At 41.7% G+C, this 25,368-nt stretch overlaps 4 protein-coding genes across 4 annotated transcripts; 1 reads left to right on the top strand and 3 right to left on the bottom strand.

The window, feature by feature from the left end:
• Positions 1–427: 427 nt before the first annotated feature.
• On the bottom strand, positions 428–7,816 carry rprd1b (regulation of nuclear pre-mRNA domain containing 1B). The gene is made up of 7 exons (XM_083895227.1): positions 7,227–7,816; positions 5,906–6,035; positions 5,335–5,468; positions 4,362–4,480; positions 4,105–4,231; positions 2,577–2,752; positions 428–1,491 (listed from the first exon to the last, which is right to left on the bottom strand). Exons 1-7 carry the CDS (start codon positions 7,375–7,377, stop codon positions 1,342–1,344), a joined length of 987 nt encoding a protein of 328 aa, XP_083751353.1. The 5' UTR covers positions 7,378–7,816; the 3' UTR covers positions 428–1,341.
• Positions 7,817–9,523: 1,707 nt separating this feature from the next.
• On the top strand, positions 9,524–13,549 carry tas1r1 (taste receptor, type 1, member 1; the record flags this gene model as incomplete). Its single annotated transcript, XM_083895460.1, has 6 exons — positions 9,524–9,672; positions 9,809–10,124; positions 10,209–10,964; positions 11,041–11,259; positions 11,472–11,592; positions 12,624–13,549. 6 exons carry the CDS (start codon positions 9,524–9,526, stop codon positions 13,547–13,549), a joined length of 2,487 nt encoding a protein of 828 aa, XP_083751586.1.
• A 3,347-nt stretch (positions 13,550–16,896) lies between these two features.
• Positions 16,897–17,495, bottom strand: her12 (hairy-related 12; the record flags this gene model as incomplete). The annotated part of the gene is made up of 2 exons (XM_083895733.1): positions 16,897–17,304; positions 17,427–17,495. The coding sequence occupies 2 exons, from the start codon at positions 17,493–17,495 to the stop codon at positions 16,897–16,899; spliced, it is 477 nt and encodes a 158-aa protein (XP_083751859.1).
• Positions 17,496–19,548: 2,053 nt separating this feature from the next.
• On the bottom strand, positions 19,549–22,542 carry LOC310932166 (hairy/enhancer-of-split related with YRPW motif protein 2-like; the record flags this gene model as incomplete). The annotated part of the gene is given in 6 exon segments (XM_083895459.1): positions 19,549–19,726; positions 19,827–19,887; positions 19,969–20,075; positions 21,729–22,162; positions 22,281–22,355; positions 22,357–22,542. Coding segments are annotated over 6 exon segments (1,041 nt in total).
• Between the last annotated feature and the right edge of the window lie 2,826 nt (positions 22,543–25,368).

Raw genomic sequence — 25,368 nt, 5'->3', positions numbered from 1 at the left:
TAATCATGGTATTAAAGATTGAATCTTACATACAGACTGCCTGGAAACACCAATCAGTCAGGTTATTTACTGAAAATAAATTGTAACAGCTATTGTATGTAACGGTCAAGAAAATTCTCACAAATGCTGTTCCAAATAAGGAAAATGTCATACTTCCAAAATAGAATATGAAAAGAACAGTATATGTAATGGGGGTTTATCAGTTTAAAAATACACTAAAATGTATAATCCCTCACAGGTAGCGTCAAGAAATATGTGCAATTATTGTTATTGTGCGAATTTAATATTGTCAATCAAATTAGCCATTTGTTTAATGTTTAAAAATTAAGACAAAGATGTTCAAGTCAGCCAATGTAACGATTTCACTAGCTTTTTCTTTTAATTTCATAACTCATTTAATTTAATAAAACAAAAACCAGAGGGTTAGTTTGAAAGCAAACTTTGAATTGTTTCATCAATATCCAGGATTTGCTACACAAAACTCAAACACTTCCTTGTACACACTTGTAACATAAACAGCCTCAGCACCCTTTAGGCATTAAGCGTGAAAACAAGCAGGAACTTTGAATTTGTAAAGTTTTACTCTGTTAATGAGAGAAACAAAACATTTCAAACTTTCATGACGATGCTGTCCCATAAATCCTATAGTCAGCCTCCATTATGAGTTACTGTACTGGGGGCTTATGTGTACCTGTTGTCAACGATGAGTTTTCATCCAAAATCCAATACCCATCATACATTACAACTCAATCTGGTCTCTTCTGTAATTGTACACACATCAAAACTACCTGACTATGTGTCATTAAAAAGCCATTAACTCAAAGCCATAAAAATAAAACTAATGAAAGGTACATCTTGTTCACAGTGTAGTCACAACCTCAGACAACTTCAGAGCAAACGGCCCACCTCTGTTTTCCGTTTCCAAAATGCCACACAGAAATGAATGACACACCCTGACAAACACTTGGGTCTGTGGAAGCTTTAGCTTCTTCACTCATCTCCTCATCCTAAATCAGACAAATAAAAACAAACAGGAAATAAACTTGTTCCAAGCTGGTGGAGTGGAATCCTTGTTGACGGAGTAAGAAAGGGGAAAAATCCAGGCCAACAGAGTCTATTTTCTCCTCTGCAGAGCAATTTGACTTCACCAAACCTTCCTCATTGTGTCCCTTTCTCCCATTGCCATACATAGTTAGCAGGTGAGCTGGCTCCTCCGCTGACAGAGGTCTGTCCACATGTCCTCTAGCTGGAGACACAACTGGGAGTATGTTTGTGGATCAAACATGGGGTTGGGTTTTGGTGCGGAGGAGCATCGGGGAAGTTCGTCTGGGCAAAGACATCTCAGTCAGTGGAGAAGAGATCTCCAGCTGAGGGAAGTGGGGCCAGACCCCCGGTCACATTTGGCAGGAGGGAGAGGTCAGGTAGACTCTGGATATGAGACTTGAGCTCTTTCCTCACCTGAGTCACTCTCGCCAGTTTCTGCTTGTATTCCTGCAATGAACAATGACAAAGACGCAGCACAGGGACATATGAGATAAACATTATTGCTTGGCTACAAAGCATTTATTCAACCGACTGGGTTGTAGGTTTAACCCGGCAGGAGATAGCAAGGCCCTGTCCAGCATGAAAACCAGTTGACACATGAACAAGGAATATGAAAGACATGAATCAATGAAAACTACTGTTTATGAAATGAATGTTAGAGCGCAGGGAGTGTGGGTTTGTCCACTTACATAAAAAGAACCAGACCAAGTGTCATCATCACAGGTGTTTACAACTAGCATATGCTTAGGAAATTTAATCTTCCATACCAACATGCACCGTAGCATACAATTTAACCAAATTAGTAATTTGACACTGGGTGTTTACACTTATATTCTGTGCAAACACTAAATGTGATGCTGCAAACTTACCCACTGTGTCCCCACAAGTGTGATTCTGTGTGTGTGTGTGTGTATGTGTGTGCGTGCCATCTCTTTAGGACCTGTTCTAGTATAAACACTGACCTTGTCAGCACCAATAGTCCTCAACTGGGACAACAAGCTGGTCCTAATTAGGCAGAACCTCATTTCCGAGGAACTGGTTAAGTTTAGAGCTAAGAGTTACAATTATGGTTAGGTTAAGGTAGAGTTAGGCAATAAGTGGTTATGGCCAAGGATATGGATAATGCTTTGTTTAAGCTGTTCAAATGAAGAGAAATCAATGCAGTGTTCCAAGAATAGCTATACAAACTTGTGTGTGTGTGTGTGAGTGTGAGTGTGTTACAATATGACCAATTCAAACAAACACATATAATAAAAAACAAATACCACTAGCGTAAAAGATTGGGGGACATAGTAATGATCTTGTAATATTTCTGTCAAGGCCTATAGGATGCACTAATTCAGAGTATATCTTCTCAGTTCGTTCTCTTTTAAAAAAAAATAAAAATCCCACTGTTATTGTCCCATCACTGCAGCTTAAACAAACAAAGGGTGAAAAAGGCAACACTCAAAAACTAATTAATGAAGGAAATGTACCACATATATTCAAACTGAGCTGTACAGTATGCCTCCTGTTGTGATGATATGTCTCACCTCTAGTTTCTTTTCCCTCTCCATGAGCGCCTCCTTCTGGCTGCCAATATATTCAGTCAGCATGCGGGCCAGCTGTCTCCGATCCTCCAGCTCTGCAGCGAGTCGGCCATTGTACTCCGCCAGCAGCAAACAAGCCTCATCGACCGTCTTTGACAGCTTATCTGCTGCTTCCTTGTCTAAAACAAAGTCAAGGTGCATTTCTTTTCATGATCGAGTATACATACTACCATTTTATAAATTCTGCCACAATCTCTGGAAGATGTAACTGAGGCAATCCACTATGACACAGAAACAACACAGGAACAATTACATTATGTAAATACATTTTAAAACTAGTGCTGTCAAACGATTAAAATATTTAATCGCGATTAATCGCACTAATGTCACAGTTAACTCGCGATTAATCGAAATTAATCTCACATTTTTATCTATTCTAAATGTTCCTTGATTTCTTTTTGTACCATTATTTTTCCTCATTTGAATACTCTTATCAACATAGAAAAGTGGATTGGCTTGCTTTTTGTAAATATTATTTGCATATTTTGGCATATACTGTAGTGTAGGGCTGAACAATTAATCGAAATTTATCTAAATTGCAATACAGCTTACTGCAATTTCAAGACACAATATTTATAATATAATATTTGTTCAAGACAAAATATAATTTTAGATGAATTATTAGATTATTACACATCTTATTCTACAGACTGAACCACTCTGGCAGACAAACTAATCTATGTTACAGACTAAACTGTGTGTGTGTGTGTGTGTGCGCGCGAGCGAGGAGCTGTGTGTGTGTGTGTGTGCGCGAGCGAGGAGCTGTGAGTGCGTGTGAGCGAGGAGCTATGTATGTGTGCTGTAGGAGGTACGAGAGGTACATAGGTGAAGCAGAAAGTAATGTGTTGTTTACATTAGCGAGCCGCAGGTGAATATCACCGTCGCTCTGCATATGTTGAGTTATTCCTCTCATTGTGATAGAGCCGCACAATAATAACAGAGTCTGTGTATCACCCCCAGTGTTGTGAATAAAGAGCCGTTCTTTAACGCAGACGAAGTCCCGTGGTTTAATGTGTTGTTGCCGTAACAAGCTAACCCGAGCTGAAGGAGCTAGCGGAGAAGCGCTCGCCAGTCGCTCAAAACGGAACGTTTACTCTTTACTTACCCGAGCCGACTACTCTTTGACCGGCTCGCTCGCCGTGTCTGATGTTGTGTTTCCGGTCTATCTAGATCCGGTGTGGTGTTGTAGTTGTTCTAACGTTACTAGTTGATGCAACATCAAAAACTACAAAGTTTGCTCGGCCAAAAAGAGTGTTAATCGCGCGATAAAAAAATTGACGCCGTTAAAATGGGTTTACGTTAACGCCGTTAATAACGCGTTTAACTGACAGCACTATTTAAAACACAATAAATTAATACAATTAAGGAGGGAAAATAAGAACACGGTATTTCTAAGATTGAATAAAAACTAAAATGTATAATGTACTACGGAAAAAGTTATTTGTGATTAAGATGAGCTGTTGAGTCTTACCAGTGATCTTCTCCAGCAGAGAAACATCCTGGACTTCCTGCGGCAGCGAGGCGATCTTCTGACGAACAGCTGCATCACCTGATGCTGCATTCTCCAAGTCTTGCAGGGCTTTCACCAGTTCCTCAGTCTGAACATGTGATTAAGAATGTGTTTAAAAATGACAGTTAGATCGACAGAGAAATTGATCAGGATGGAGAGTAGTGAAAAAGTAGGTGAAGATTGGCAAATAAGAGAAAAATTAGTAAAACACTTCTCACCAGCTGATTTGCAGAGGCATCTATTATGTGAGGGGAGTTGTGGCTTCTATAGTCGTCATCCTCATCATCCTCATCTTCCTGAATCTTTTGATAGGTGCGTTTTACTGGCTTCTTCTCCTCTGCAAAGACAAGTTTAGAAATGACAAACAGAATATTAAAAAAAAGTCAGATGCCAACAACTATAAGATATTCATATATTTTGCACTGTAGAAATAAAATTAAACTTCTTAGGGTGCTTTCACACCTACAGCAGGTAGGTGCGTAGGTGTGAATGTAATCTCTGTTATTTGGTGCACACCAAATCAACCAGTCTGAGACCTGCCTGAAGGGCACTTTGGTGCGGTTCCTCTGGTGTGAAAGAAACCAAATGGCACAAACGGTCTACTTTAACGCATTACGGGTATGAGATACGGGATAACCCCAGATTTCCACCGGGTGCGTCAGCACCTCAGAACCTCAGTGGCGCCGTTCTCTGCCCAGCTTCAATCCCCACCGGGCGTGTTATGAGCCAGCCGTGGCGTGCCTGGTGGAAATGCTCACATTGATTAGAGTGGCAGCTCCGGTGACCACGGCGCTTATGTTCCGCGGCAACGCGCCCCGGTGGAAATCGGGGGTTAGTCCGGTTCCAGTGCCGATGGTCTTCGTGGACTATTTTGGGTCGTTTAGAACTACGCATATGTGAAAGCAAACCGTACCCACGTCTGTTTGCTACATTGTAACATTTTTCTGACTGGTGCGCAATCTACTAAAAGCAATCTACTATGGAACTATGGGTGTGAAAAGCACCCTTAATGCCAATTATTTTTATGATTTTTACATTAAAAAAGGAGTTAACTTTGCGTCTGACAATTTTGCCATATCAACAGAAGCAGAGGTGATGCTACTCTAAAACTGCAGTAAGATCATGTGCAGTAGTCATGTCAGTTGATATTTTTGTACATATAACAATGTTATTATGTAATGGTAGTCCAACCTATAGGCCTGGGACTGTTTGAGTCTTCTATTGCCAGTTTGAGCTGCTGAATGAAGTCAGCCCTATAGAGGGCCCTCTCTCTCCAGATGTTCAGCAACCTCTCCATGGGCTTTTTACATCCATCATCTGCTTCTCTGCAGAAGACGCAAGAACAACACAAATTAGCAGCAGAAAACAACAATTATTATTTCACAAATTCCTCCCAACATCATGAATAATTTCAACAAAGCAATATAGGAGCACATATTTAATATTTAGTCTTTTCGTTTCTCTTCTCTTTGTCTTAAAAGGTCTTTGATATTTTGTCCTATCTTGGCGATGGATAAATGTAGGTCCAAAGACAAATCACAGAAGGTAAAAGTTGTTACTATGTGTGAGTGGATTTTCACTGTAACTTTGGTAAATATTGATTTGTTGAAAAAAAGAAAAAAAAAGAACACACAAATTTCATTTAAATGTGTGCAGTTTATCCCAACATAGTAAGAAGAAAGCCTTGGGACATGTACACAAACTCACACGCATTGTAAACTCTTATTGATAACTGCGTTAGCGCATATACACCATTCTCTACCTGGCCACATGGGAGCACGCGTCAACGAGGACGGTCTCAAAGTCTTTGGTGAACTCCGGTCCTTTCTTCTTGCTGTTCTGGATGACATCGTTGGCCAGATACAGGAAAGTCAGCTTCCTGCTGCTTTTAGCTGGACACAAAGAAACACAAAACATATTAAACTGCTTATTATATTGACAATGTGATGACTCTTAGTGGAGTTACAGTTTACGAGAAGGAAACTGTCCATCTTCACAACCTGATCTAGAGGACTTTAAGTCAGTTTAAGCTCAGATTTGCTTGTGTGCTGAAGCAGTGACATCTAATGCTGAGAAACAATCCAATAACATGTGATGTCACAATACAACAAAGGTCCAAAACATCTGCACAACATTCATGCAAATTGCAAACACATTTTCAGACATTTCATATCACATACAATTGATTTGTGAAATGTATAATTTTTTTGACATATCCAGGTCTGGTTTCAATCGAAATCAAACTAATAAAGTTTATTGTGCACACAAATGCAGGACAACCATGACGGAGACAATGAACAGCAAATAAAGGACAAGCAGAACAAGAAACACACACAAAATAAATACATGTGACAATGTAGACAAATCCTGACCGATTAAAAAAACATAACACACAATACACTGTAAAAATAGATGTTGTGACTATTATATTTAAAGGTGCCATATGTAAGAATGTGGCCAAAAACGGTTACTACATTCAAATTCAAAATACCGAGGTCTTTTAGGTTTCCTTTTTTGACGTAACTGGCAACCCGTGGTTGCTCGGCAGCTGAGACTCTACTGACTGCAATGATTGGTAGACGGCGGTAGGTGGCGCCACATGCATAAACATGATTTCAAAACATAAACATGATTTGCAGTCTGCAAAATATTTTTTTAATGCAAATATTTTGGCTGTACTGTTGTTGTTGGTGAGTTCAGTTTGTCATATGAACATTATTCCTGAGACATATGAGGAGGATTTTACGGCCAGTTGCTTTAGATTTATTACATTATGCACCTTTAATAATATTACTAATATTGACTCTTCCACAAAGTTCTCAACATTCCAGGTCACTGTACCCCCATAAATGTAGATATAAGCAAACTGGACGTTGAACCCTTTCCGCTAACAATATTTATAAACTTCATTTTTAAATGTATGTGAAGCTTAACTGGGTCAAGGCATGGAATAAAAAGGTTCTTGACTGACCCAAAGCGACATATAGAGGTACTCCATTTCTTGGAAATATTTGGAAATAGTTAGGTCTGACATTGAGTGTTTAAATAAAGTTGTACAGAACAATCAGGGGCAGCTCTCTCACCTTTCTTCAGCTCCCGGTGCCACACTTTCACGATGAGACCCGAGTGTTTGCGGTGGTGGATGATCCACAAAGACAGAGTCTGGACGCTCTGCTGTGAGCTGCTCAGCTCCGACAGTTTCTTCTCCAGGGCCGACTCCGAGAAGGACGACATAGCGCTCAATGAGTGTGTGTGTTCGGGTGTCAAGTGGTTCCCCCGCGCTCCGACAGACCCGCTCCAAAAGCTGCTATGAAGAAACTCGCACTGTCATCAAAACTTAAGTTGTGTTGAACACATCTAGACACGCGGCACCAGACCGCTCACACTCCCCGGAGTTAGCTTTGTCCTGGGCTGGATTTGTGGTCGAACCTGCAGAGTTTGCGGTGGTTTATCAGCCACTGGGTCCCCACAGTCTGGAGAGTTTGTTTACAGCCACGGCTAATGTTAGCCCGCCGAGCTAAGTTAGCGGTCTGCAGACTCGTGCAGTGCCGAGCAAAGCCTGCGCCTCGAACTGAGCTCCAATACACGGAGCTTCTGTAAAATCCGTCCACGAAGTGTGTTCGGGGCGCAAAAATGTACGTTAAAACTCTTGGAAAGTGACGCTGAAACTCGTAGTTTGTCTCTGCACGTCTAACCAAGCAGGGAGATCTTAGCAGAAAAAAAATGGCAGCCTTGCACTTTCACCTCAACGTGTGCGTCGCACGTTAGTGACGCAAACGGAGCGAGCCAGACGCTATTGTCCCCATGGAGTGTGCCTATCTATCTATCTATCTATCTATCTATCTATCTATCTATCTATCTATCTATCTATCTATCTATCTATCTATCTATCTATCTATCTATCTATCTATCTATCTATCTATCTATCTATCTATCTATCTATCACCTTCCTCTCTGTGACTTACACTGACTGAGATGTGTGGCTTAGCTTTTTTTATTTCATGGGCATAATTAAATTATCTGTATTTAAAAAGGACTTGCCATCATTTCTTTTATAATCCACACCTGTCCCTTTCCTGCAATGAAAATGGAAACTATACATGTTTTATTACTTCATTTTAATGTTTAAACTGACCCTTATTTTATGTTAAGGATTTATTTTAAGTGTCACTGATAAACAATGTTTACTAAATCTGATATGAAAACCTTCGAACAACCAACATTAACTAATTCATTAATTAACAGCTGGTTGATGTAAATGAGAATTACCATTAAAAGCTATTAATCACTGCTTTTTTTTTTCCATCGGTACAATGCAAATATTTTTCAATCATCAGACATGAACATTTACATGCTTGTTTGACTTCACAACACTGTGGTCGACCAAATGCACACTTTTATTGTCAGAACAATAGGTTTGGGCTCTGGACACAGGTGAGCTTTAGGCAAATTGTATGTCCGTAGCTACAGCAGGTGTGTGCAGCAAAACTAGCCTCAAATATCAACCAGAATGCAAAGGAAGACACACGAACAGACCTTTTTCCCCAGCAGAGCATTGGACTCATCAAAACAGGACCTCACAACTGCTTCACTTAAATGAGATTCAGACAGTATTTACTGTTGGTTTACTAACTGTGTAATGACAAACTTTGTTAACCTTTTTTTTATTTTGCTTCATATGGATTGTCTGCGGGTATAGGATACCTGGCTAAGAATATGGGGGGGACATCATTTCGAAATCTTTCCCCACATTTTACCATTAATTGAGGAAATATTTCTCACCAGCTACTGTTTCTTGTAAACAAATTCTTTCAGAATTTTACACCAAATGTTACTTTAAACTACATGAACTATATTATGTATCTTTGTTTTTGCATTTTTAAATACAGTTTTAGATTAATTTAAAAAATAGCTAAAGATCTTAACAAAAGAAAGGAAAAATCTCGAAATGTATCAGAAATACACACACACACAAACACCCCCCCCCCCCCCACACACACACACACACACACTCTAAAACCAACCAAAAATCTTAAAATCTGTGGCTTGTGTCATTTGTTAAAGATTATTGGAAGAAAAACACCGGTCCGTCTTTCGCGGCTGATTACATTACTGCAACTCATTTTAACGAGAGGGAAACTCTGCAATCACACAAACAAATTACACATGCAAACACGCTTTAGTCAAATAACACTGCCGGAAAGATGCAAAAGTGAGCCTCTCATCCCTCCCTCTGCCACTCCACACGTTCATATACAGCCCCTGATCCGTTTTGCAAACCACACTGAGCTCTGACACCGGTGTGTGTGTGTGTTTGTGAGGTAGAGGTTGAAGTGCGGATATGTTCAGTGCTGTATTTATTTCCATGGGTTTGCTGATGATGGTGCAGATAACCGATGGAGAACTTGATTATACCTCACAGGGGCAGGGGATGCAACTGCAAGGCAACTTCTCCATCACAGGGATGTTTCCTCTGCACAACAATGATAAGCTGAGCCCTGGTTTGCCTGCACTGGGTCCATGTAATGAGTGAGTTTGCCTGCACCAGCAAATCTTATTGGTTGCTTTGTCGGGATATCAATATCATACATATTGTTCTTTTATCGTTTAGAATGTTCTTCATATGTCTTCATTATTTTCTCTCACGACACGTGGCCTTTTCTAGAGGGACGCCCAACAAGCACGGCTTTCACCTGATGCAAGCTATGAGATTTGCTGTGGAAGAAATCAACAATGCCAGTGGACCACTGCCTCTTTTACCAGGAGTGAAGCTGGGCTACCAGATGTATGACATCTGCTCCCTGCCAGCCAGTATGCTGGCCACATTGGACCTGCTGAAGCAGCAGAACCAGAGCACCTCTACACCTGGGACAGAGGGAGACACAGACTACAGTGAAACAGCACTGGCAGTGATAGGGCCAGACAGCAGCAGCAAATCCTTCACCCCTGCTTCTTTATTGGGGGCCTATCTCATACCACAAGTATGTTTTAATTATTGCTCTTGAAATATGAACCTCAGCAAGCCTGCACACAACACTCCTCACATCCTCTCCATTTCATTCCAGATATCTTATGAAGCATCGAACGAATTGCTAAGCAACAAGATTCTCTATCCGGCCTTTTTACGCACGATTCCTAGTGACAAGAACCAGGTCAGCGCTATGATCCAGCTTTTAATTCGGTACAAATGGACATGGATCGCTCTCTTAGGGAGTGATAATGCATATGGCCTGTCAGGCATGAGGAGTCTTTACCAAAAAGCACAACGGCACGGCATCTGCATTGCCTACCAAGGAATCATCCCCTCATTTAGCTCTGACAAAGTCCAGACCATGAGGAACATGGTGGACAACATGCTGAAGTCCAAAGTCAACACCATCGTTGTCTTCTCTAGTAAGTCAAAACTGAGGGGCTTCTTCCCATTTGTCATTGAGCGTAATGTCACAGGTAAAGTGTGGGTGGGGACGGAGGACTGGTCTGTATCTACTCTTATATCAGGGATACCTGGGATCCACACCGTTGGTACTGTGATCGGTGTCTCCATCAAATCTGCATCTCTATCTGGTTTTGTGGACTTTGAGAGAAAGGTATTTCACGCTTCACTGCAACAGAGCCACATGCAGAAAGTCTCCAGTGGCAATGATTGTTTACAGAGCACAGACCTATACAGCCTCGCAAGGAACAATTTCTCACTGGAGGAATACGACATCACCTCCTCCTTCAATGTGTACAAGGCAGTATACGCCGTGGCTCATGCTCTGCATCGAACTCTCAACTGTGATTCTGGAGAGTGCCAAATGAGGAGGGTGCACCCATGGGAGGTGAGACGATGTACATTTGTATGTTTTGCCCTAACATCTCGTAAAAAAGCACTGACGTCTCCTTTCTCCTCTGTAGCTTCTCTTGTGGCTTAAGCAGGTGCAATTCTCCCTGGGCAACACCTCGGTGTACTTTGACGAGAACGGCGACCCAGACTCAGAGTATGACATTGTGTCCTGGGTTTGGAGGCAGACTGTGTGGTCTCTCAGAGTGGTGGGCTCCTTCCGCGCTGATTCCTTTACGCTCACAGTTGACGATGATCAAATTGAGTGGCACAACAGAGCACAGTCAAACTCGGTGAGATCAGCGTGGAGTAAATTTAAGTACATTGTTGTAAAAGTTTTCTAAAGGTTAAACACTTTGTATGGCCTTGATGTTACTGAGACGGTGCTCATTAGATTATTAGATTATAACATTCTGAACAATAATAGAGTGTGTTTTGTCTCTGGCCATTCTATTTCAATGAGATTACACAATAAAATGCAGATTATTGATAATCTTATGTGCAGGTGCCTCTGTCCATATGTTCTCCTCCCTGCCCAACGGGCCACAAGAAGCTGCTGACAGGACAGCACACGTGCTGCTTCGACTGCCAGGCCTGTCCTGCTGCCACGTTCCTCAATATCAGCGGTAATATGAAGAAGCACATTATAAAAGACAGACTACACTCACAAGCCACTTTATCGTTAGGTAAATCGTTAGGTGTTTAACTGCTTGCAAACACAAATATCTAATCAGCAGCAACTCGATGCACTTAGGCCAGAGAGCAGACATGACCAAGATTACCTGTTTAAGTTCAAACCGAGCATCAGAATGACGAAGAAACGTGATTCAAGTGACTTTGTACGTGTTGTGGTCTGAGTATCTCAGAACCTGTTGATCTGCTGGGAGTTTCACACACAACCATCGCTATGTTTTTACAGAGAATTATCCAAAAAAAGAGTATATCCAAATAGCACCAGTTGTCCGGTAACTCAAATAACCACTATGGGGCATAAGACTGTTTGTGAATGTATAACCATGAATATTTGCTTCATTGTGCTTCATTTTTAGGGACCTCAGAAGTTTGGGAATGTCTGATATTATTTGACTATCAAAGAAAGACCTGACACAAGTGTTTTTAATTGAGAGTTATGTAGAAGGACTACATTTTTATCTTCTCAATGGGCTTACATGACTTATTTGTAAAAACAGGATGATGAAGATGGGAGATTACACATTTTAAGTGTAAAAGGATGTTCAGTCTACACAGAATTTTTTTACTGAGGACAATGTTTTGTATATTTTCTGATCGTCAACTACAAGATTCTTTAATATCAAAAAAGTTAGTTTAAATGGAAGACAGAGAAAGAGCGAGCTGTCTGAGAGGACAGGACAGGCAAACGGATGACAGTCACAGTTGACAAGCTGCTGTGTGTGAGACCAACCAGCAGGTGGGGTGTTATACTAACAATTGGTGCTGATGCAGGAGCAAAACTGGCTCATGATGAAACTCAACCCAGCAACATGTACTGTGCTGCAGTGCGTTTTCTCTTTAAGTGTACAACATTTTATTTACACAATAAAGAATCTATATATGTAACAGAATGGGAAGTGGGAACAAACTCTAGCTCATATGTACATGTTTTCCCCTTTAAAAATCTGTTGTGTGTTTTCCTCAGAACCCACTATGTGCCAGCCTTGTCTGCCGGAGCAGTGGGCTCCTCCCCGCAGCAATCAATGTCTAAATAGGACCGTCCTGCTGCTTGCCTGGGACGCCCCGCTCTCCATTGCCCTACTCTTCTTTCTTGCCACCTGTCTTCTCATGACCCTCAGCTTTGCAGTAATTCTGCTGCTTAACCTGAAAACGCCTGTGGCCAAGTCTGCTGGAGGCCGCACCTGCCTCCTGATGCTGGCAGCCCTGACTGCTGCCACCATGAGCTCTTTGTGTCATTTTGGCCCACCATCTCCTCTGGCCTGTGTTCTCAAGCAGCCTCTATTCATCATCAGCTTCAGTGTGTGCCTGGCCTGCATCACCGTGCGCGCCCTCCAGGTTGTCTGCATTTTTAAATTTGCATCCAAGTTGCCGCCGGTCTATGACAAATGGGCCAAAAAGCACGGGCCAGAGTTGACCATTTTCCTGTTGTCTTTCACCATCTTGTTCATTTCTGTACTACGTGAGGGCGTCAACCCCCCTCAGCCGTCTCAGGATCTTGACTTCTACGAGGACAGCATTGTCCTGGAGTGCAGTAACACTGTCTCAGCAGGCGCGTTCATTGAACTTGCTTATGTCTTTCTGCTCAGCATCCTTTGCTTCTCTTTTAGCTACATGGGAAAAGACCTGCCAGCAAACTACAACGAGGCCAAGTGCGTCACCTTCAGCCTCATGGTGTACATGATCTCCTGGATGAGCTTCTTCACTTTATACCTCATCGTCAGGGGCCCGTTCACCATGGCCGCACACGTGTTTGCCATACTCTTCAGTGTCCTGGCCTTGCTTGGCGGCTACTTCCTGCCCAAAATCTACATCATTGTCCTGAGGCCGCAAATGAACACAACTGCACATTTCCAGAACTGCATTCAAATGTACACCATGAACAAACAGTGAATCAATGAATGACTTAATCTGATTAAAAACAGTAGAACCGTAGCTATAAATTATACAGGTTAAATATATTTACTAAATGTTTATTGTATGTGCACAGATACGTCTCATTATTATCCTGTATAGTAAACAATATTGTTATCATAATTTCCAGCAGGCTGTACACTTAGAGTGTTTAGTTTGAAAATGTGGTGAAAAAAGTCAAAAAAATAATATTTCTGATGATGTTGCACATCATTTCAAGTGTTTGTTTGGATATGGAGTAATACATAGTTCACAATATGAACGTTTTTATGTTGCAAAATGAATCAATTAATAAAAAAAATCTAATTTCTAATATAGAAATAAGTAATTATAGCTTCATTTTAAGTGCCAGCTGCATGACATTGATTTTATATATTATTGGTTATATATTCTAATAGATGCCTAGTTTACAGTCTATTTCCTCTGATAAAATAATGTTTTCAAATGCATTTATAGCACTGTCATTATGGTTAGTGTTTTGACTGAGATGAAAATGTCAGGAGATCGACTGACAAGATTGACATGATCAAAAACTCAGCATCATCTCATACCAAATGTGTTTTTAAAAAAATAATCTTAAATAAATAAACAACTAAAGACTGACTTGTGTCTATGTACAGTATATATGATATAATACCTCCAGTATTCAGTTACAGTACTGTGCAAAAGCATCTTTTTTTTCCAGGATTATGTTTGTAAAATTCTGTGATCATTGGATTGGGATGATGTGACTGAAAGTTGGTCTTATATATTAGCAAACTGTCACTGAGTTTAACTCATGCATCACACTTGTATGTAATGCTCAAGCACGTCTTGAACAAACCTGGTGCAATAGACCTTCCTGTACAAACACAGGTTTTTACCAGAAACACTCCAGAGCCTGCAGGCTTGTGCTATTTTGTATTTTGTATTTTTCACACATCCTGGTTGGATTAGAGGAGTTGTCGATGGAGCAGCGAGTCATGTCTCTGTGTAGCTGAGGTGAGTTTAACACTACTGATGTGTGTGTGTGTGTGTGTGTGTGTGTGTGTGGAGGAGCTGTTCTTCATTTTACAGGCAGTGATTAGCATAAGAAAGCCATGTGACTAAGGGCAGGACTGAGACCTGTGACAATACACACACATCAATAACTGCGAGGTGAGGCAATCACAGGCTGACCAGCAGAGATTAAACCGCTCCCAAGATTCATATCAGACTGTGAATTATACGCTGTCATTCTCTTATCAGCAGCAGCCGCTTATCACACACTCCAGTTACTCATCAGCAACACAGGCAAACACCTGATGTGCACCCAGGGGACACTTACAGATAAGACTGAATCCATTAATGGCACTCAGGGGGGAAAAGCATTGAAAGAGTAGATTAATTAAATACCATTGCAAGTCATTGCGATTCATTTAATTTTTTATATTTTTTGAGTTTGCTCCTTTAATTTGCCTTACACAAACACATTCATTTTCTAAGGAAAGCTACAAACTGAGCTTGATGACTAAATGATGTGGGGAACTGATAAAGCAAGAAAAACAATGTCTTTCAACGTCTTTGAATCAAAGGGTCCATTAGAGTTTGACCTCTGCTGGGACCGAGGAGCAGATAAAGCAGTAAACATGGACACAAACATCCCCATAAACAAAAACAGAATCTATTTGTTTACATCTCTGGTTTGTGTCTCAGGTGTCTCACGGTCTAATGTAGCACCAACGTGACAAAAAATCGTAAAGCTCCTAAACCTCTTTGTACTCTACGGAATAAAACTTCTAAAACCCTTGTCCTGGTGGTCGGAGAGTGCTGACAATAAAACTCCTGCTTGCTCACCCATGGCACACTTCGACTGTTGACTGAGGGTATTAAGCCGTGAGTGGACACACAGACTGTGGGAAAGCCAAGCTCACACTACTCACACATCCACTGGTCAATAGCTCTGACCTCTCAGCCACAAAAGGCCTTTTCATCTCAAACAACAGCAGCCAACAGCAGCACTGTGTGTGTGTGTGTGTGTGTGTGCGCGCGTGTGTGTGTGCGCGCGTGTGTGTGTGTTAGCGTGTCCAGGTGCAGACTCTGAAGACACCCATGGGGACTCATGTCTTTATAGGACATTGATTGTGATCTCCACGTGTTGAGACAGCTTTCTGAGGATTCAGATTACAATTATGTTTAGATTATGACTTTGGTGTGTGATTTTTTTTACCTCTTTGGGACTTTTTGGGGCATAAACACTGACCTTGTCAGGACCAGTAGTACCAAAACTTGGTTCTAATGAGGCAGAAACTCATTTCTGAGGTCTAAGATTGGAACTGTGGTCAGGTTAGGCATTAAGTGGTAATGATTAAGGTTTGAGATAATGATTTGGTTTGGCTGTTCAAATGAATGGGTGTCAATGTGAGCCCTTAAAATAGATGTGTGTGTTGACATGATTCAGTGATTAATTCAAAGGTCTGGATTAATAGAATTTAAATACATGTTGTTATGTTCCTAAAACGTCAGAGTTATGAGCCTTAACACGGATTTTTATTACAAAAACGTCCTAAAATCGGTCATCTTTTGGATCATACATCACATCCTCTTCAGATCTAGTTAAGATGAAGACTCTTTTGGACTCTCCCTGTGTTTTTCTGGTGCTATTTCACCAGTCACTTTAAGAAAGTGAAGAAAACTGTTCATGAAAAGTGAATCTTCAAGATCTTTGTAAAAAAACAAACAAATATGTTCAGTTTATGACAATGAAAATATGGGAACGGACTTACTTTTTCAGTGATTGTGTCATTTTTATTGTTAATTGTCATACAACAAATGTTTTAAGAGCCAAAAATGTAAACAAAAAAACAACCACATCAACATTCTGGTCAAATACATCCACTCGTATTCACACACACACACACACACACACACACACACTCACAAACACACATCATTCTCGTCCAAATAATTTGGCAAAGATAATTCAAAACAGAAGAGAAATACTCTCGACAGCAGCTGTCAGTGAACACAGTATGGCAGATTTACAGTATAATCTGTATGCACTGTTACATTGAGCAGTCCACAAATAAACTCCACTGGAGTAAACAAATATTTCATCAGATTTGACGCAACCATCGTCACTCAAAGTCAACCTCCAGCTTTAGACGTAAACAGGTCAAAGCAAACAGATCGAGTTGAAGCAGGACGATCTTCAAATACATGGCAGCCTTCGCTTTTACTACTTGTCCATCAATGTGATGAGACTATAAAGAAACCCCACCACAAAATGAGCAGGCTGGAAATAATTTTCCTACATAGTGAGGGAGACCACAGGTTCCCTCAGGTGTCTGTGTCATCACAGAGAGTCTCTACCACGGCCTCCACACAGGTCCTCTGCTGCTGCTCTCCTGTAGCATGGTGGGACTGAGAGTGGAGCAGACCGGGGACGAGCTGCTGGCTCTCTGGACCTGATGCTGCTGCTGCTGCTGCTGAAGGCTCTGCAGAGGAGTGACAGAGGCGTCTGTGTTGGAGGCAGCAGACAGGAAGTGCAGAGAGTCCCTCCAGCAGTGAGAGTAGCCTTGCTTAAAGTCGCTCTGACAGAGGCCTGGCTGCAGCTGCTGCCTCAGGAAGCTCACGGTCATCTCCAGGATGTCGGCTTTCTCCAGCTTGGAGTTGGGTTCTTGCTGGTGGAACTCTTTCTCCAGGATGACTTTGAGCTGCTCGATGCAGGTGTTGATGCGATCTCGACGCATTTTCTCCACAACAGGTTTTCTCAGCTGGTGAAGAAGAAGAAGAAGAAGAAGCAGCCAGGTAAGTTTTTTGTTTCAAGTCAGTCATAAACAATAGTTCATTTGTATTGTATAGTATGAAAAAAAAAAAGCATTGCTCCAGTACTCACTTTAATGTTGTCTCTCACAGAAATCCTCATGTGGTGAATAGAGGAGTAGTTGTTGGAGCAGGGAGCCATGTCTGTGCAGGTGAGGTGAGCTGCTGCTGCTGCTGCTTCTGGACGCTAGTTTGAGCTGTGATGTGCCTGCAGGAGCTGCTCCCTCATTTTATACTGGCTGATTAGCATAACAAAGCCATGTGGCTCAGGCAGGGCTGGGGTTCCCACACTCCGACCAGTGGGACTCCCAGCACAACAATAGAACATGTCAATAACTCATAGGCCATGTATCTGTGCAGTAGCATGTTTCCCAAGATAAGCAACAGGTAATTTACATGTTGTCAAGCAAGTCGTTCAAGAATTTACCCTGGATGAGATTAGATTAGAAAGAAAACGCAATACAACAAGGAGACGAGATACAAATAGATGTGAACGTCTTCAAAGGAGAAAAACTGCAATTAAGGACCAAATGCTTCAGTGCAGTAAAACAATATAAACTAAAGGCTTTCAATTTCTCTTCAAAGACAGTTCCAGCACCTCCTCAAGAAGCATTTTGGTGCACACACACAGGAGCATTTGCAAACATTGCCATTAAAGTCGGCGCAACAGGTGACTCTTTGCAACTGTGGTCAAAAAAGTTAAACACAGTTTGGTGAAATTATGTCTAACACAAGGAGGAAAACAGGAGAAAGGCAGTGGCATCATCAGAGCCATAGCTGCAGGGGAAACACTTCCTTTTCCACCTGTTGCTTCCATAACTATACACTACTTAATGTCATAGTTCACGTCAGGCTCTTAACCACAGCTGCTCTACCACACGTGAAATGTCTCCACACAATCAGACAGCACAGCTTTATGTGAGCTTTCTTTCTTCTTCTCTCTTTCGTTCTCTGTGTCGTGACCTTTTCAGAACGTTATTGTGCCTTCAGTTGGAGTCATATAAAAACAATAAAAATAAAGAAACACAACAAACAAAGACGTAGGACTACTGTATAGACACAGTACAACCAAACGTAACTAAAAAACAGATCGAGGTCATGAGAAGTGGCGATTGAAAATTTTAGTTATTATGTATCTCAGATAGTAAGATAACATGATATCAGAAGACTTTTCATTTCTAATTATTCAAACTCTGCGTGGGTAGGAGTGACAGGTGTTATGTACAGTAGTCACAAAAAAATAATTTTTTTCCTGTAAATCTTTACTCCCAAGTGGCCAAACTCAGTGTCAGTCCCAGACATTAAGTTTGTTAACTATTTCGGTGATTTTTCTCAATTATGAAAGAGCTGTTTGTTCAGCTGAGTTCTTTAAAAAAACAGAGCGCAGACAGACTTTAATTATAAGCCCTTGTCTTAGTTTTCCTGAGGGTGTGTGTGGACCCTGTTGTAAGAGCACTGTGTCAAATTAGTGTCACGTTAATGGCATGATGACAGGGCTGGCACTGTGCCTCCGAGGGCCTCCATCACTGGCTGGCTCCAGATGTGAAGCTGCCCTTGCAGGCATGAGTGTGAGTAGCCCCGTCTCCCGAGTTTCCCACCATCCCCAACATCAGGGTAAATGACCTACAAAAGCCATGTCACTCCTCAATGCTCCTCTGGGAATGTTAATTGATCTTTTGTTGCAGGACAAACAGAAACTCTGTGTCCTGGTCCATCTGGGAAAAATCAAGTCGACTGGCCTCGCTGCTTGGCACAGAGCAGTGTCGACTGTCTTTGGTCTGCGCTGACTTTTTTAATTTAGTGGTTCAGCCGCCCGTTCACAATGCTGAGAGAAGCGATTAAAGTTTTCATTAAGTCACCGAGGTGAAGCCACGACAGTAGAACTCAACCCAGCAGGTTTGTGACCTGTTGATATTTCATGCGCCACAAGTGGTTCTTTAAATTCCCATGAAGGAATAGCCGGCATCACTAGATTTAGCATTAAAAACATTACTCTGTTTTGTTGTTTGGAGGTAAATATCTCTTTTATTTCTCGTTCTGAATAGGTAACATTTGAAAAACAGAGTCTGTCAGGTCACGTTTACGCTCAGCTTTATTATCCGTCCTCTCCATTGATTTCATTGTTGACATGTTTGTGTGAAATTGTGCCTCCAATGAAAGTTAGTGTGCACTACGCGGCTGCTGGGGGTCTTTGTCTACAAGTGTGTGTGAAGACGAGTTTCCCTCCCACCAGCAGCCTGAGAGCTCTGAATTCCTGCCATAGAGTCCAGGCCATCGCTCAGACCTGCGGCGGCACAGAGCAGCTTCCCATCAGCCATCTCTCTGTGAGTGTGGTATCTCCTGTTTCCCACACTCTGCGCCCATTCACTGGCCCTGAGACAGGAACAATAGAAGTGTGTCTTGTTACACATCACATTAGCTACGGTGTTTGATCTCCTGTTGAAGGGGGAGGGGGAGGCCGCTTCAGCCAGACCATCTGGCCTGGCCAACAAGAGCCTGAGAAAGTCCCAGGCTCGCCGCATTCCCCACAACTTCTGCTCGCACACAAATAGTTGTGAAAGACTTTTGTGGCACTTGAGACGTAATTCAAGCGCCGGACAGCATGCCACAACCACCACAACAGAAGTGGGGCATGTGACTGAAGCGTATGTGGAGCATGGGGGGGTGGGCGGGGGGCGGTGTCTCATCTCCACAGCGCAGGTTTTCAGTGGCTTTTAAACACCTGTGCACCACAGAGGTGAGACACCATGAAACGTGAATGATCCCTGTGGGAAACGAAAAAAACACCCGCGAAAAAATGAGGGTACAGTGAAATAAACCTCATGAATAATGACATGTATAATATTGTAGGGAATTAGGTCATTAAAATGAATAACATTAAAAATATATATCTGATATATTAATTCGTCACTGGTTTTGACAAGTCAAGTCTTTTTATGGAATAAACAACTTCACAGAAATTTTCTGTAGATCAGAACTTTAAAGTCACCCAGAAAGTCAGACATATAACTAATAATTCAAAATGTTATAATTTCTATGCAATAACTTTTATTTACAACTTCTATTCTAGATGATTATGATGTTAAATATTAAGATAAATATATGTATTTTGCTGAAGGCTCGCCGGTGAGCGCATGTACTGTATAATTGCTCTTTGAAGCAGTGTTTCCCAACATACTCTGTAATCACAACAACAACAACACACTGTGACATTTCTGTAACAGCTAATGTTATTTTAAAACAGAGATTTCCAGGAGAATTGAATGAATCCAAGGATGATAATTGTATTTTTTACACTGTTTTCTCACAAATATTACGCCCACAAACTGTTGAAGACACCTCTGAGATTGTCAAACACTCTGAGTCAATGGAGTCATTTCTCTGAGCTAAGTGATGCTATTCATCATTTGTGCAATAAAAATAACTTTTTATTGCGTAAGTCACATGGTTTTCTTGTGTTGTGTGTACGTCTATTACATAATCCATGTTAATAACTTACTTGATTTGATTTATATTGATGTATATGATGCTCATGAAGTGTTTTGATAATCTAATACCTTTCAAAGAGCAAATGTAACACGCCCACTCCCCCAGTTGATGAATAAAGTGAAAACACCACTGTTGATTTTGCAAATCTTCATGTGAAGATTTTAATTTATTTTTTCAAAGTCAAACTTCCCAGGGAAGCAATTCAGCAGTTTCTTTTTTGCAAAGATTCAAGTCAATATATAACATTCCTTTATAAAAGGCATCGATTAAAAAAAGACGAGGGAAAACATCGATATTGTACATTACGACTGAACAGTTACCGCGTACAACATCAGCAGTAACACATCTTCACACACAGGCCAAATAATGGTTACTCAGAGTCACAATAAGGCATAATCAAAAGAAGATTTACAGTAAAAACAGGATCCATGGGATCCATTTATGTCACGTTGATTCCTCAGCACCAAGCTGGTGGAACATTATCAGCCAGTGATACTCAGTATCAAAGACAAACAGTGGTTTAAACACATCAGTCAAACAATGTCTCAGACATTTTCAACAGTTTTCACCCAATGTGGGTCTTACGAAGAGCTAAATCGGGGATGTTTGCAAAACAAACGGGAACACAGAGAAAACACTCTAAATCATGTAGAGTATAACCTCATATATATGTATACACATGGTGTACATATGTAGTAAAAACCTGAATCATTTCAGTCCTTCCAAAGGAAATACTGGGACATTCCGTCCATCTCTAATCAAAACCTCAACAATAATGATTCCTCTGCCGAAGCAAAAAGGAAACAGACTTCAATAAGTCTTCAACTTTCTGTCCATGACATTCACAGACGTGGTTCTCAGTGTCCTTCTCCTGTCTTCATCCTACCAGGGCCTCCACAGACCACAGCCAGTCTGATTCTTACTGGAGCTGACCTGATGGAGAGGAGAGCCAGGAGGTGAGAGGGTGCAGGGACTGGACTTGCCGGACGACGCCTGCAGGCCCTGGAAGTGACTGAGCAGCCGCCTGTGGGCCTGAGTCTGGACCTCACAGTGGGACAGGAAGCTGACGGCCTCCTGCACGCAGCGGGAGTAGCCATCACCGCCGTTTGTCAGTCCAGCGGTCGAGCTGACCTGCTGACGCTGCTGCTTAAGCTGCTGCCAACTTCTCATGTAGGCCACAGCCATTTCTAAGATGTCTGCCTTCTCCTGCTTGGAGTCGGGCTGCTGCCTGAGGAACTCTGGGCCCAGCAGTGACTTCAGCTGCTCGATGCTGGTGTTGATGCGGTCTCTGCGCAGTTTCTCCACCATTGGTTTTCTGAGCTGAAGGAAAATATGGAGAGAAAAAAAAAACATTTAGTCCACCTGAATGACCAAAAATGTACTTATTAAACAAAGAGACTGATAAATAAACTTCAGCTTGGTTAAAAAAGGTGTTTACCTTGTGTGCAGGAGTCAGGTTTTCCTTGGAGTAGTTTGCTTGCCCATAAACAGTAGGTGCCATGGTTGTGGAGTTAAGAGTGTTCCTGCTCGCTTTGAAGAGCCAGTTGAGTCTGAGCTGCCTTCTCCTCTGCCTGAGCCCTGTATTTATACTCCCAAATCTCCATATGAATGTGTGGGTCTTGGGCTTGTTGCAGTTTCTCACAGTCCCTGGGCCAATGAGAGCGCTGGGAAGGGCTTTGAGGAGCGCAGGGCTGCCACATGCTCAATGAAGTGTTTATAGCCGTGGGGACAATGAGTGTGTCTCCGGGGAGCAGGTGGAGGAATAGACTGCGAGAGAAAGAGCCTGGGGTGGAGGGTGTGGAGAGGGAGGAGGGGGGGGGGCGATGGAGCCGGGACACTGACCCAGTGCTTGTGTTGATATGGGAAAGTGGTGACCCCAGAGGGAAGCACGCCGCTGTCTCATGTCATCTCCACCGCCACGTAATTGAGCACAAAGTGCCTCTGCCACCAGGCACACGTGGGTGTTACAGAGGGGCCAGCGTTTAGAAAAGATCTACATGCAGCCACTTCCACCAGTTTGACACGGCAGACTTCCCTCAGCCTGGAGCTGTGCAACCGTTGAGATGCCTCAGAGATTAATAATAATAATAATAAAAAAAAAACTTCTTTGTGAATATAAGGACTTAGAAAGAAGAAGACATTTGAATGATTTGATTTTTATCAACGTGTGAGACATCAATGTCAATGTCAATTTTCCTCAAATCAAACCCCTTTTACAGGATAAAAAAAAAACATAGCAGGCACCACTTCACGTTATATTATACCAATATCTATATATTCTCCCTTTTTAAAAAGTCTATTTTTATCTGCTGTGGACCTTCATGTGAGTCTTTTATAAAGTTTAAAGTGAATTGAACTGGAATTTGCTTGGAATAATACGACTACTGACAACTATATAATGACTTTTTTTTAGGACCTCCATTTGAGATCCACTGAGTTAGATAATAACATGTATGTATGCATGGATGTACAGTATGTATATACATACATATATATATATATATATATATGTATGTATATAAATATAGTAACACAGATTAGGGAACACATATTTACCATTAACTCTGTGTTTACTAACATATATAAGTAGCATACTAGCCCTTTATTGGTAACCACTAAGCATGTATTAACTCCTTATTCTACATAACCTTATTCTACCTGTATTATGACATTAATTAATATTTTTACATAAGGTGTTAATATGTGCTTAATATGAACTAATAAAGGGCTAGTATGCGACTTAAATGCATGTTAGTAAACACCTATATACGTATACTGTATATATATACATATATATATATATGTATTATACAGTGTATCAACTCATGGGCTCAATGAATATAGACAAACCCAATTGGAAAGTCTTTGAAGAAGACGACAGCATTTGAAGTTCACTTGAGTCTGACGGTGTTTAGTCGTGAGCTGAGCTGCTGGAGGAGAAACGTGTTACAGCTGTAAACAGCCAACAGTCTCCACACTTCAGGCACATGTTCACACATCAGGCAGACAGACACACTCTCACTCACTTTCCCTCCCACCCACCCACCCACCCACACACACACACACACACTCACACACACACACACAGCTGGCTGACCTGCCTGCTGCTGGCCACGTCTCAGTCACACGCTCCCTTCCTGCCTGTGTGGAACGTGGGAGCTGCTGTGCTCCTGAGCTTCCCACACTTCAGTGTTATTAACACTGAGCCTGGCAGCACAAAGGAAGTGTGCCCCATCGAACAAAGATTTACTGACCAACCCCCCCCCCCCCTCCCTCTCTCTGCAAACACACACACATACACACACACACACACACACCCAGGAAGACAGGGCTGTCAACAGGGCTTCCAGGCTCACCATCTGGACAGTGCGTACGCTATTGTCAGCCAATCAAGCATGGGAGACGCTCGCCGTGAGAACTGGAGAGGCTGAAATAGAGACAGAAAGTTAAAGAGGAAGAATAGGGTGTGTGTGTGTGTGTGTGTGTGTGTACAGGGAGGGTGGGAAACTTTGAAGCTATAGTCTGAAGTTTTTTGGAGGGAAAATGAATGAAAAGCACAGATTGGGCGAGATTAGAAGAGTTGGAAAAAAAAAGGATCCTGGAAAACTAAACCACAAAGACACAAAAGCCTTATTAAGACTACTGATAATGGTAATAATAATAATGATGATAACAGCATTAACAGCTGTGATGAAGTCATCTCAACATGTATTCTAATTTCATCAAAAGTAATCAATCACAATAAGTAATAAGTGGAAGCTCAGATCATGAGACATTAAAAAATCTCTGACCGTGATTTTAATTTTTTTTTTTTTAAAGGCCTCCTTCTCCTTGTAGATCTTCTTCAGGCAGATGTTTCTCCTCCATGTTCTCACCACATATCACTCCAGTCCAAACAATAACAAGGATATCTCTCTTGTTAAAGGCGCATCAGTTGAGCAACAAGGGGGCCCATGCAGCGAAGGGCCCCTCCCACCTGTTTGTTTGCTTTTGGGGGGCCCCATTGTACCCCCATGAATTCAATTAATTCATTCACGTCCCATTGTCACAAGACTGCTTTGTGATTGGCCGACCACTGTGAGAACCAGCGTGGAATTACGTCGATGGGAAAGTGCATTTAAGTATATAAGGGACGGACGTCTGCGCGAGTAAAACCATAACCAGTGAGATCCTCTCGTAGCTCACACACACACACACACACACAGACGTGGACTGACCGAACGACACCATGAGGGATCAACACACAACGTAAGTGCCAACAAAAAAAAGATTCCTCTTTTGTTCTTTATGAGGTTATGAGGACCAAGATCTTTGCTTTGGTAGTGATTCAGTTATCAGATCTATACATGTGTCTTCCAAGAGTGAACAGTGAGCAACGTAGAGATTAAACTCAGAACTGCAGAAGCCTTGTGGATGAACACATGATGAAAAAATGTGAATTTTCACACTTTTCCAAAATGTAGTTCTATTGCATCCATTTGAGAACTTGCATGAAGACTCTAATTATTATTATTATTATTATTATT

Source organism: Microchirus variegatus (genome assembly GCF_963457635.1).
Source record: "Microchirus variegatus genome assembly, chromosome: 9".
Taxonomy (NCBI): domain Eukaryota; kingdom Metazoa; phylum Chordata; class Actinopteri; order Pleuronectiformes; family Soleidae; genus Microchirus; species Microchirus variegatus.
Note: the sequence above shows the minus strand (reverse complement) of the source record. Positions and strands in the feature narration are given on the sequence as shown.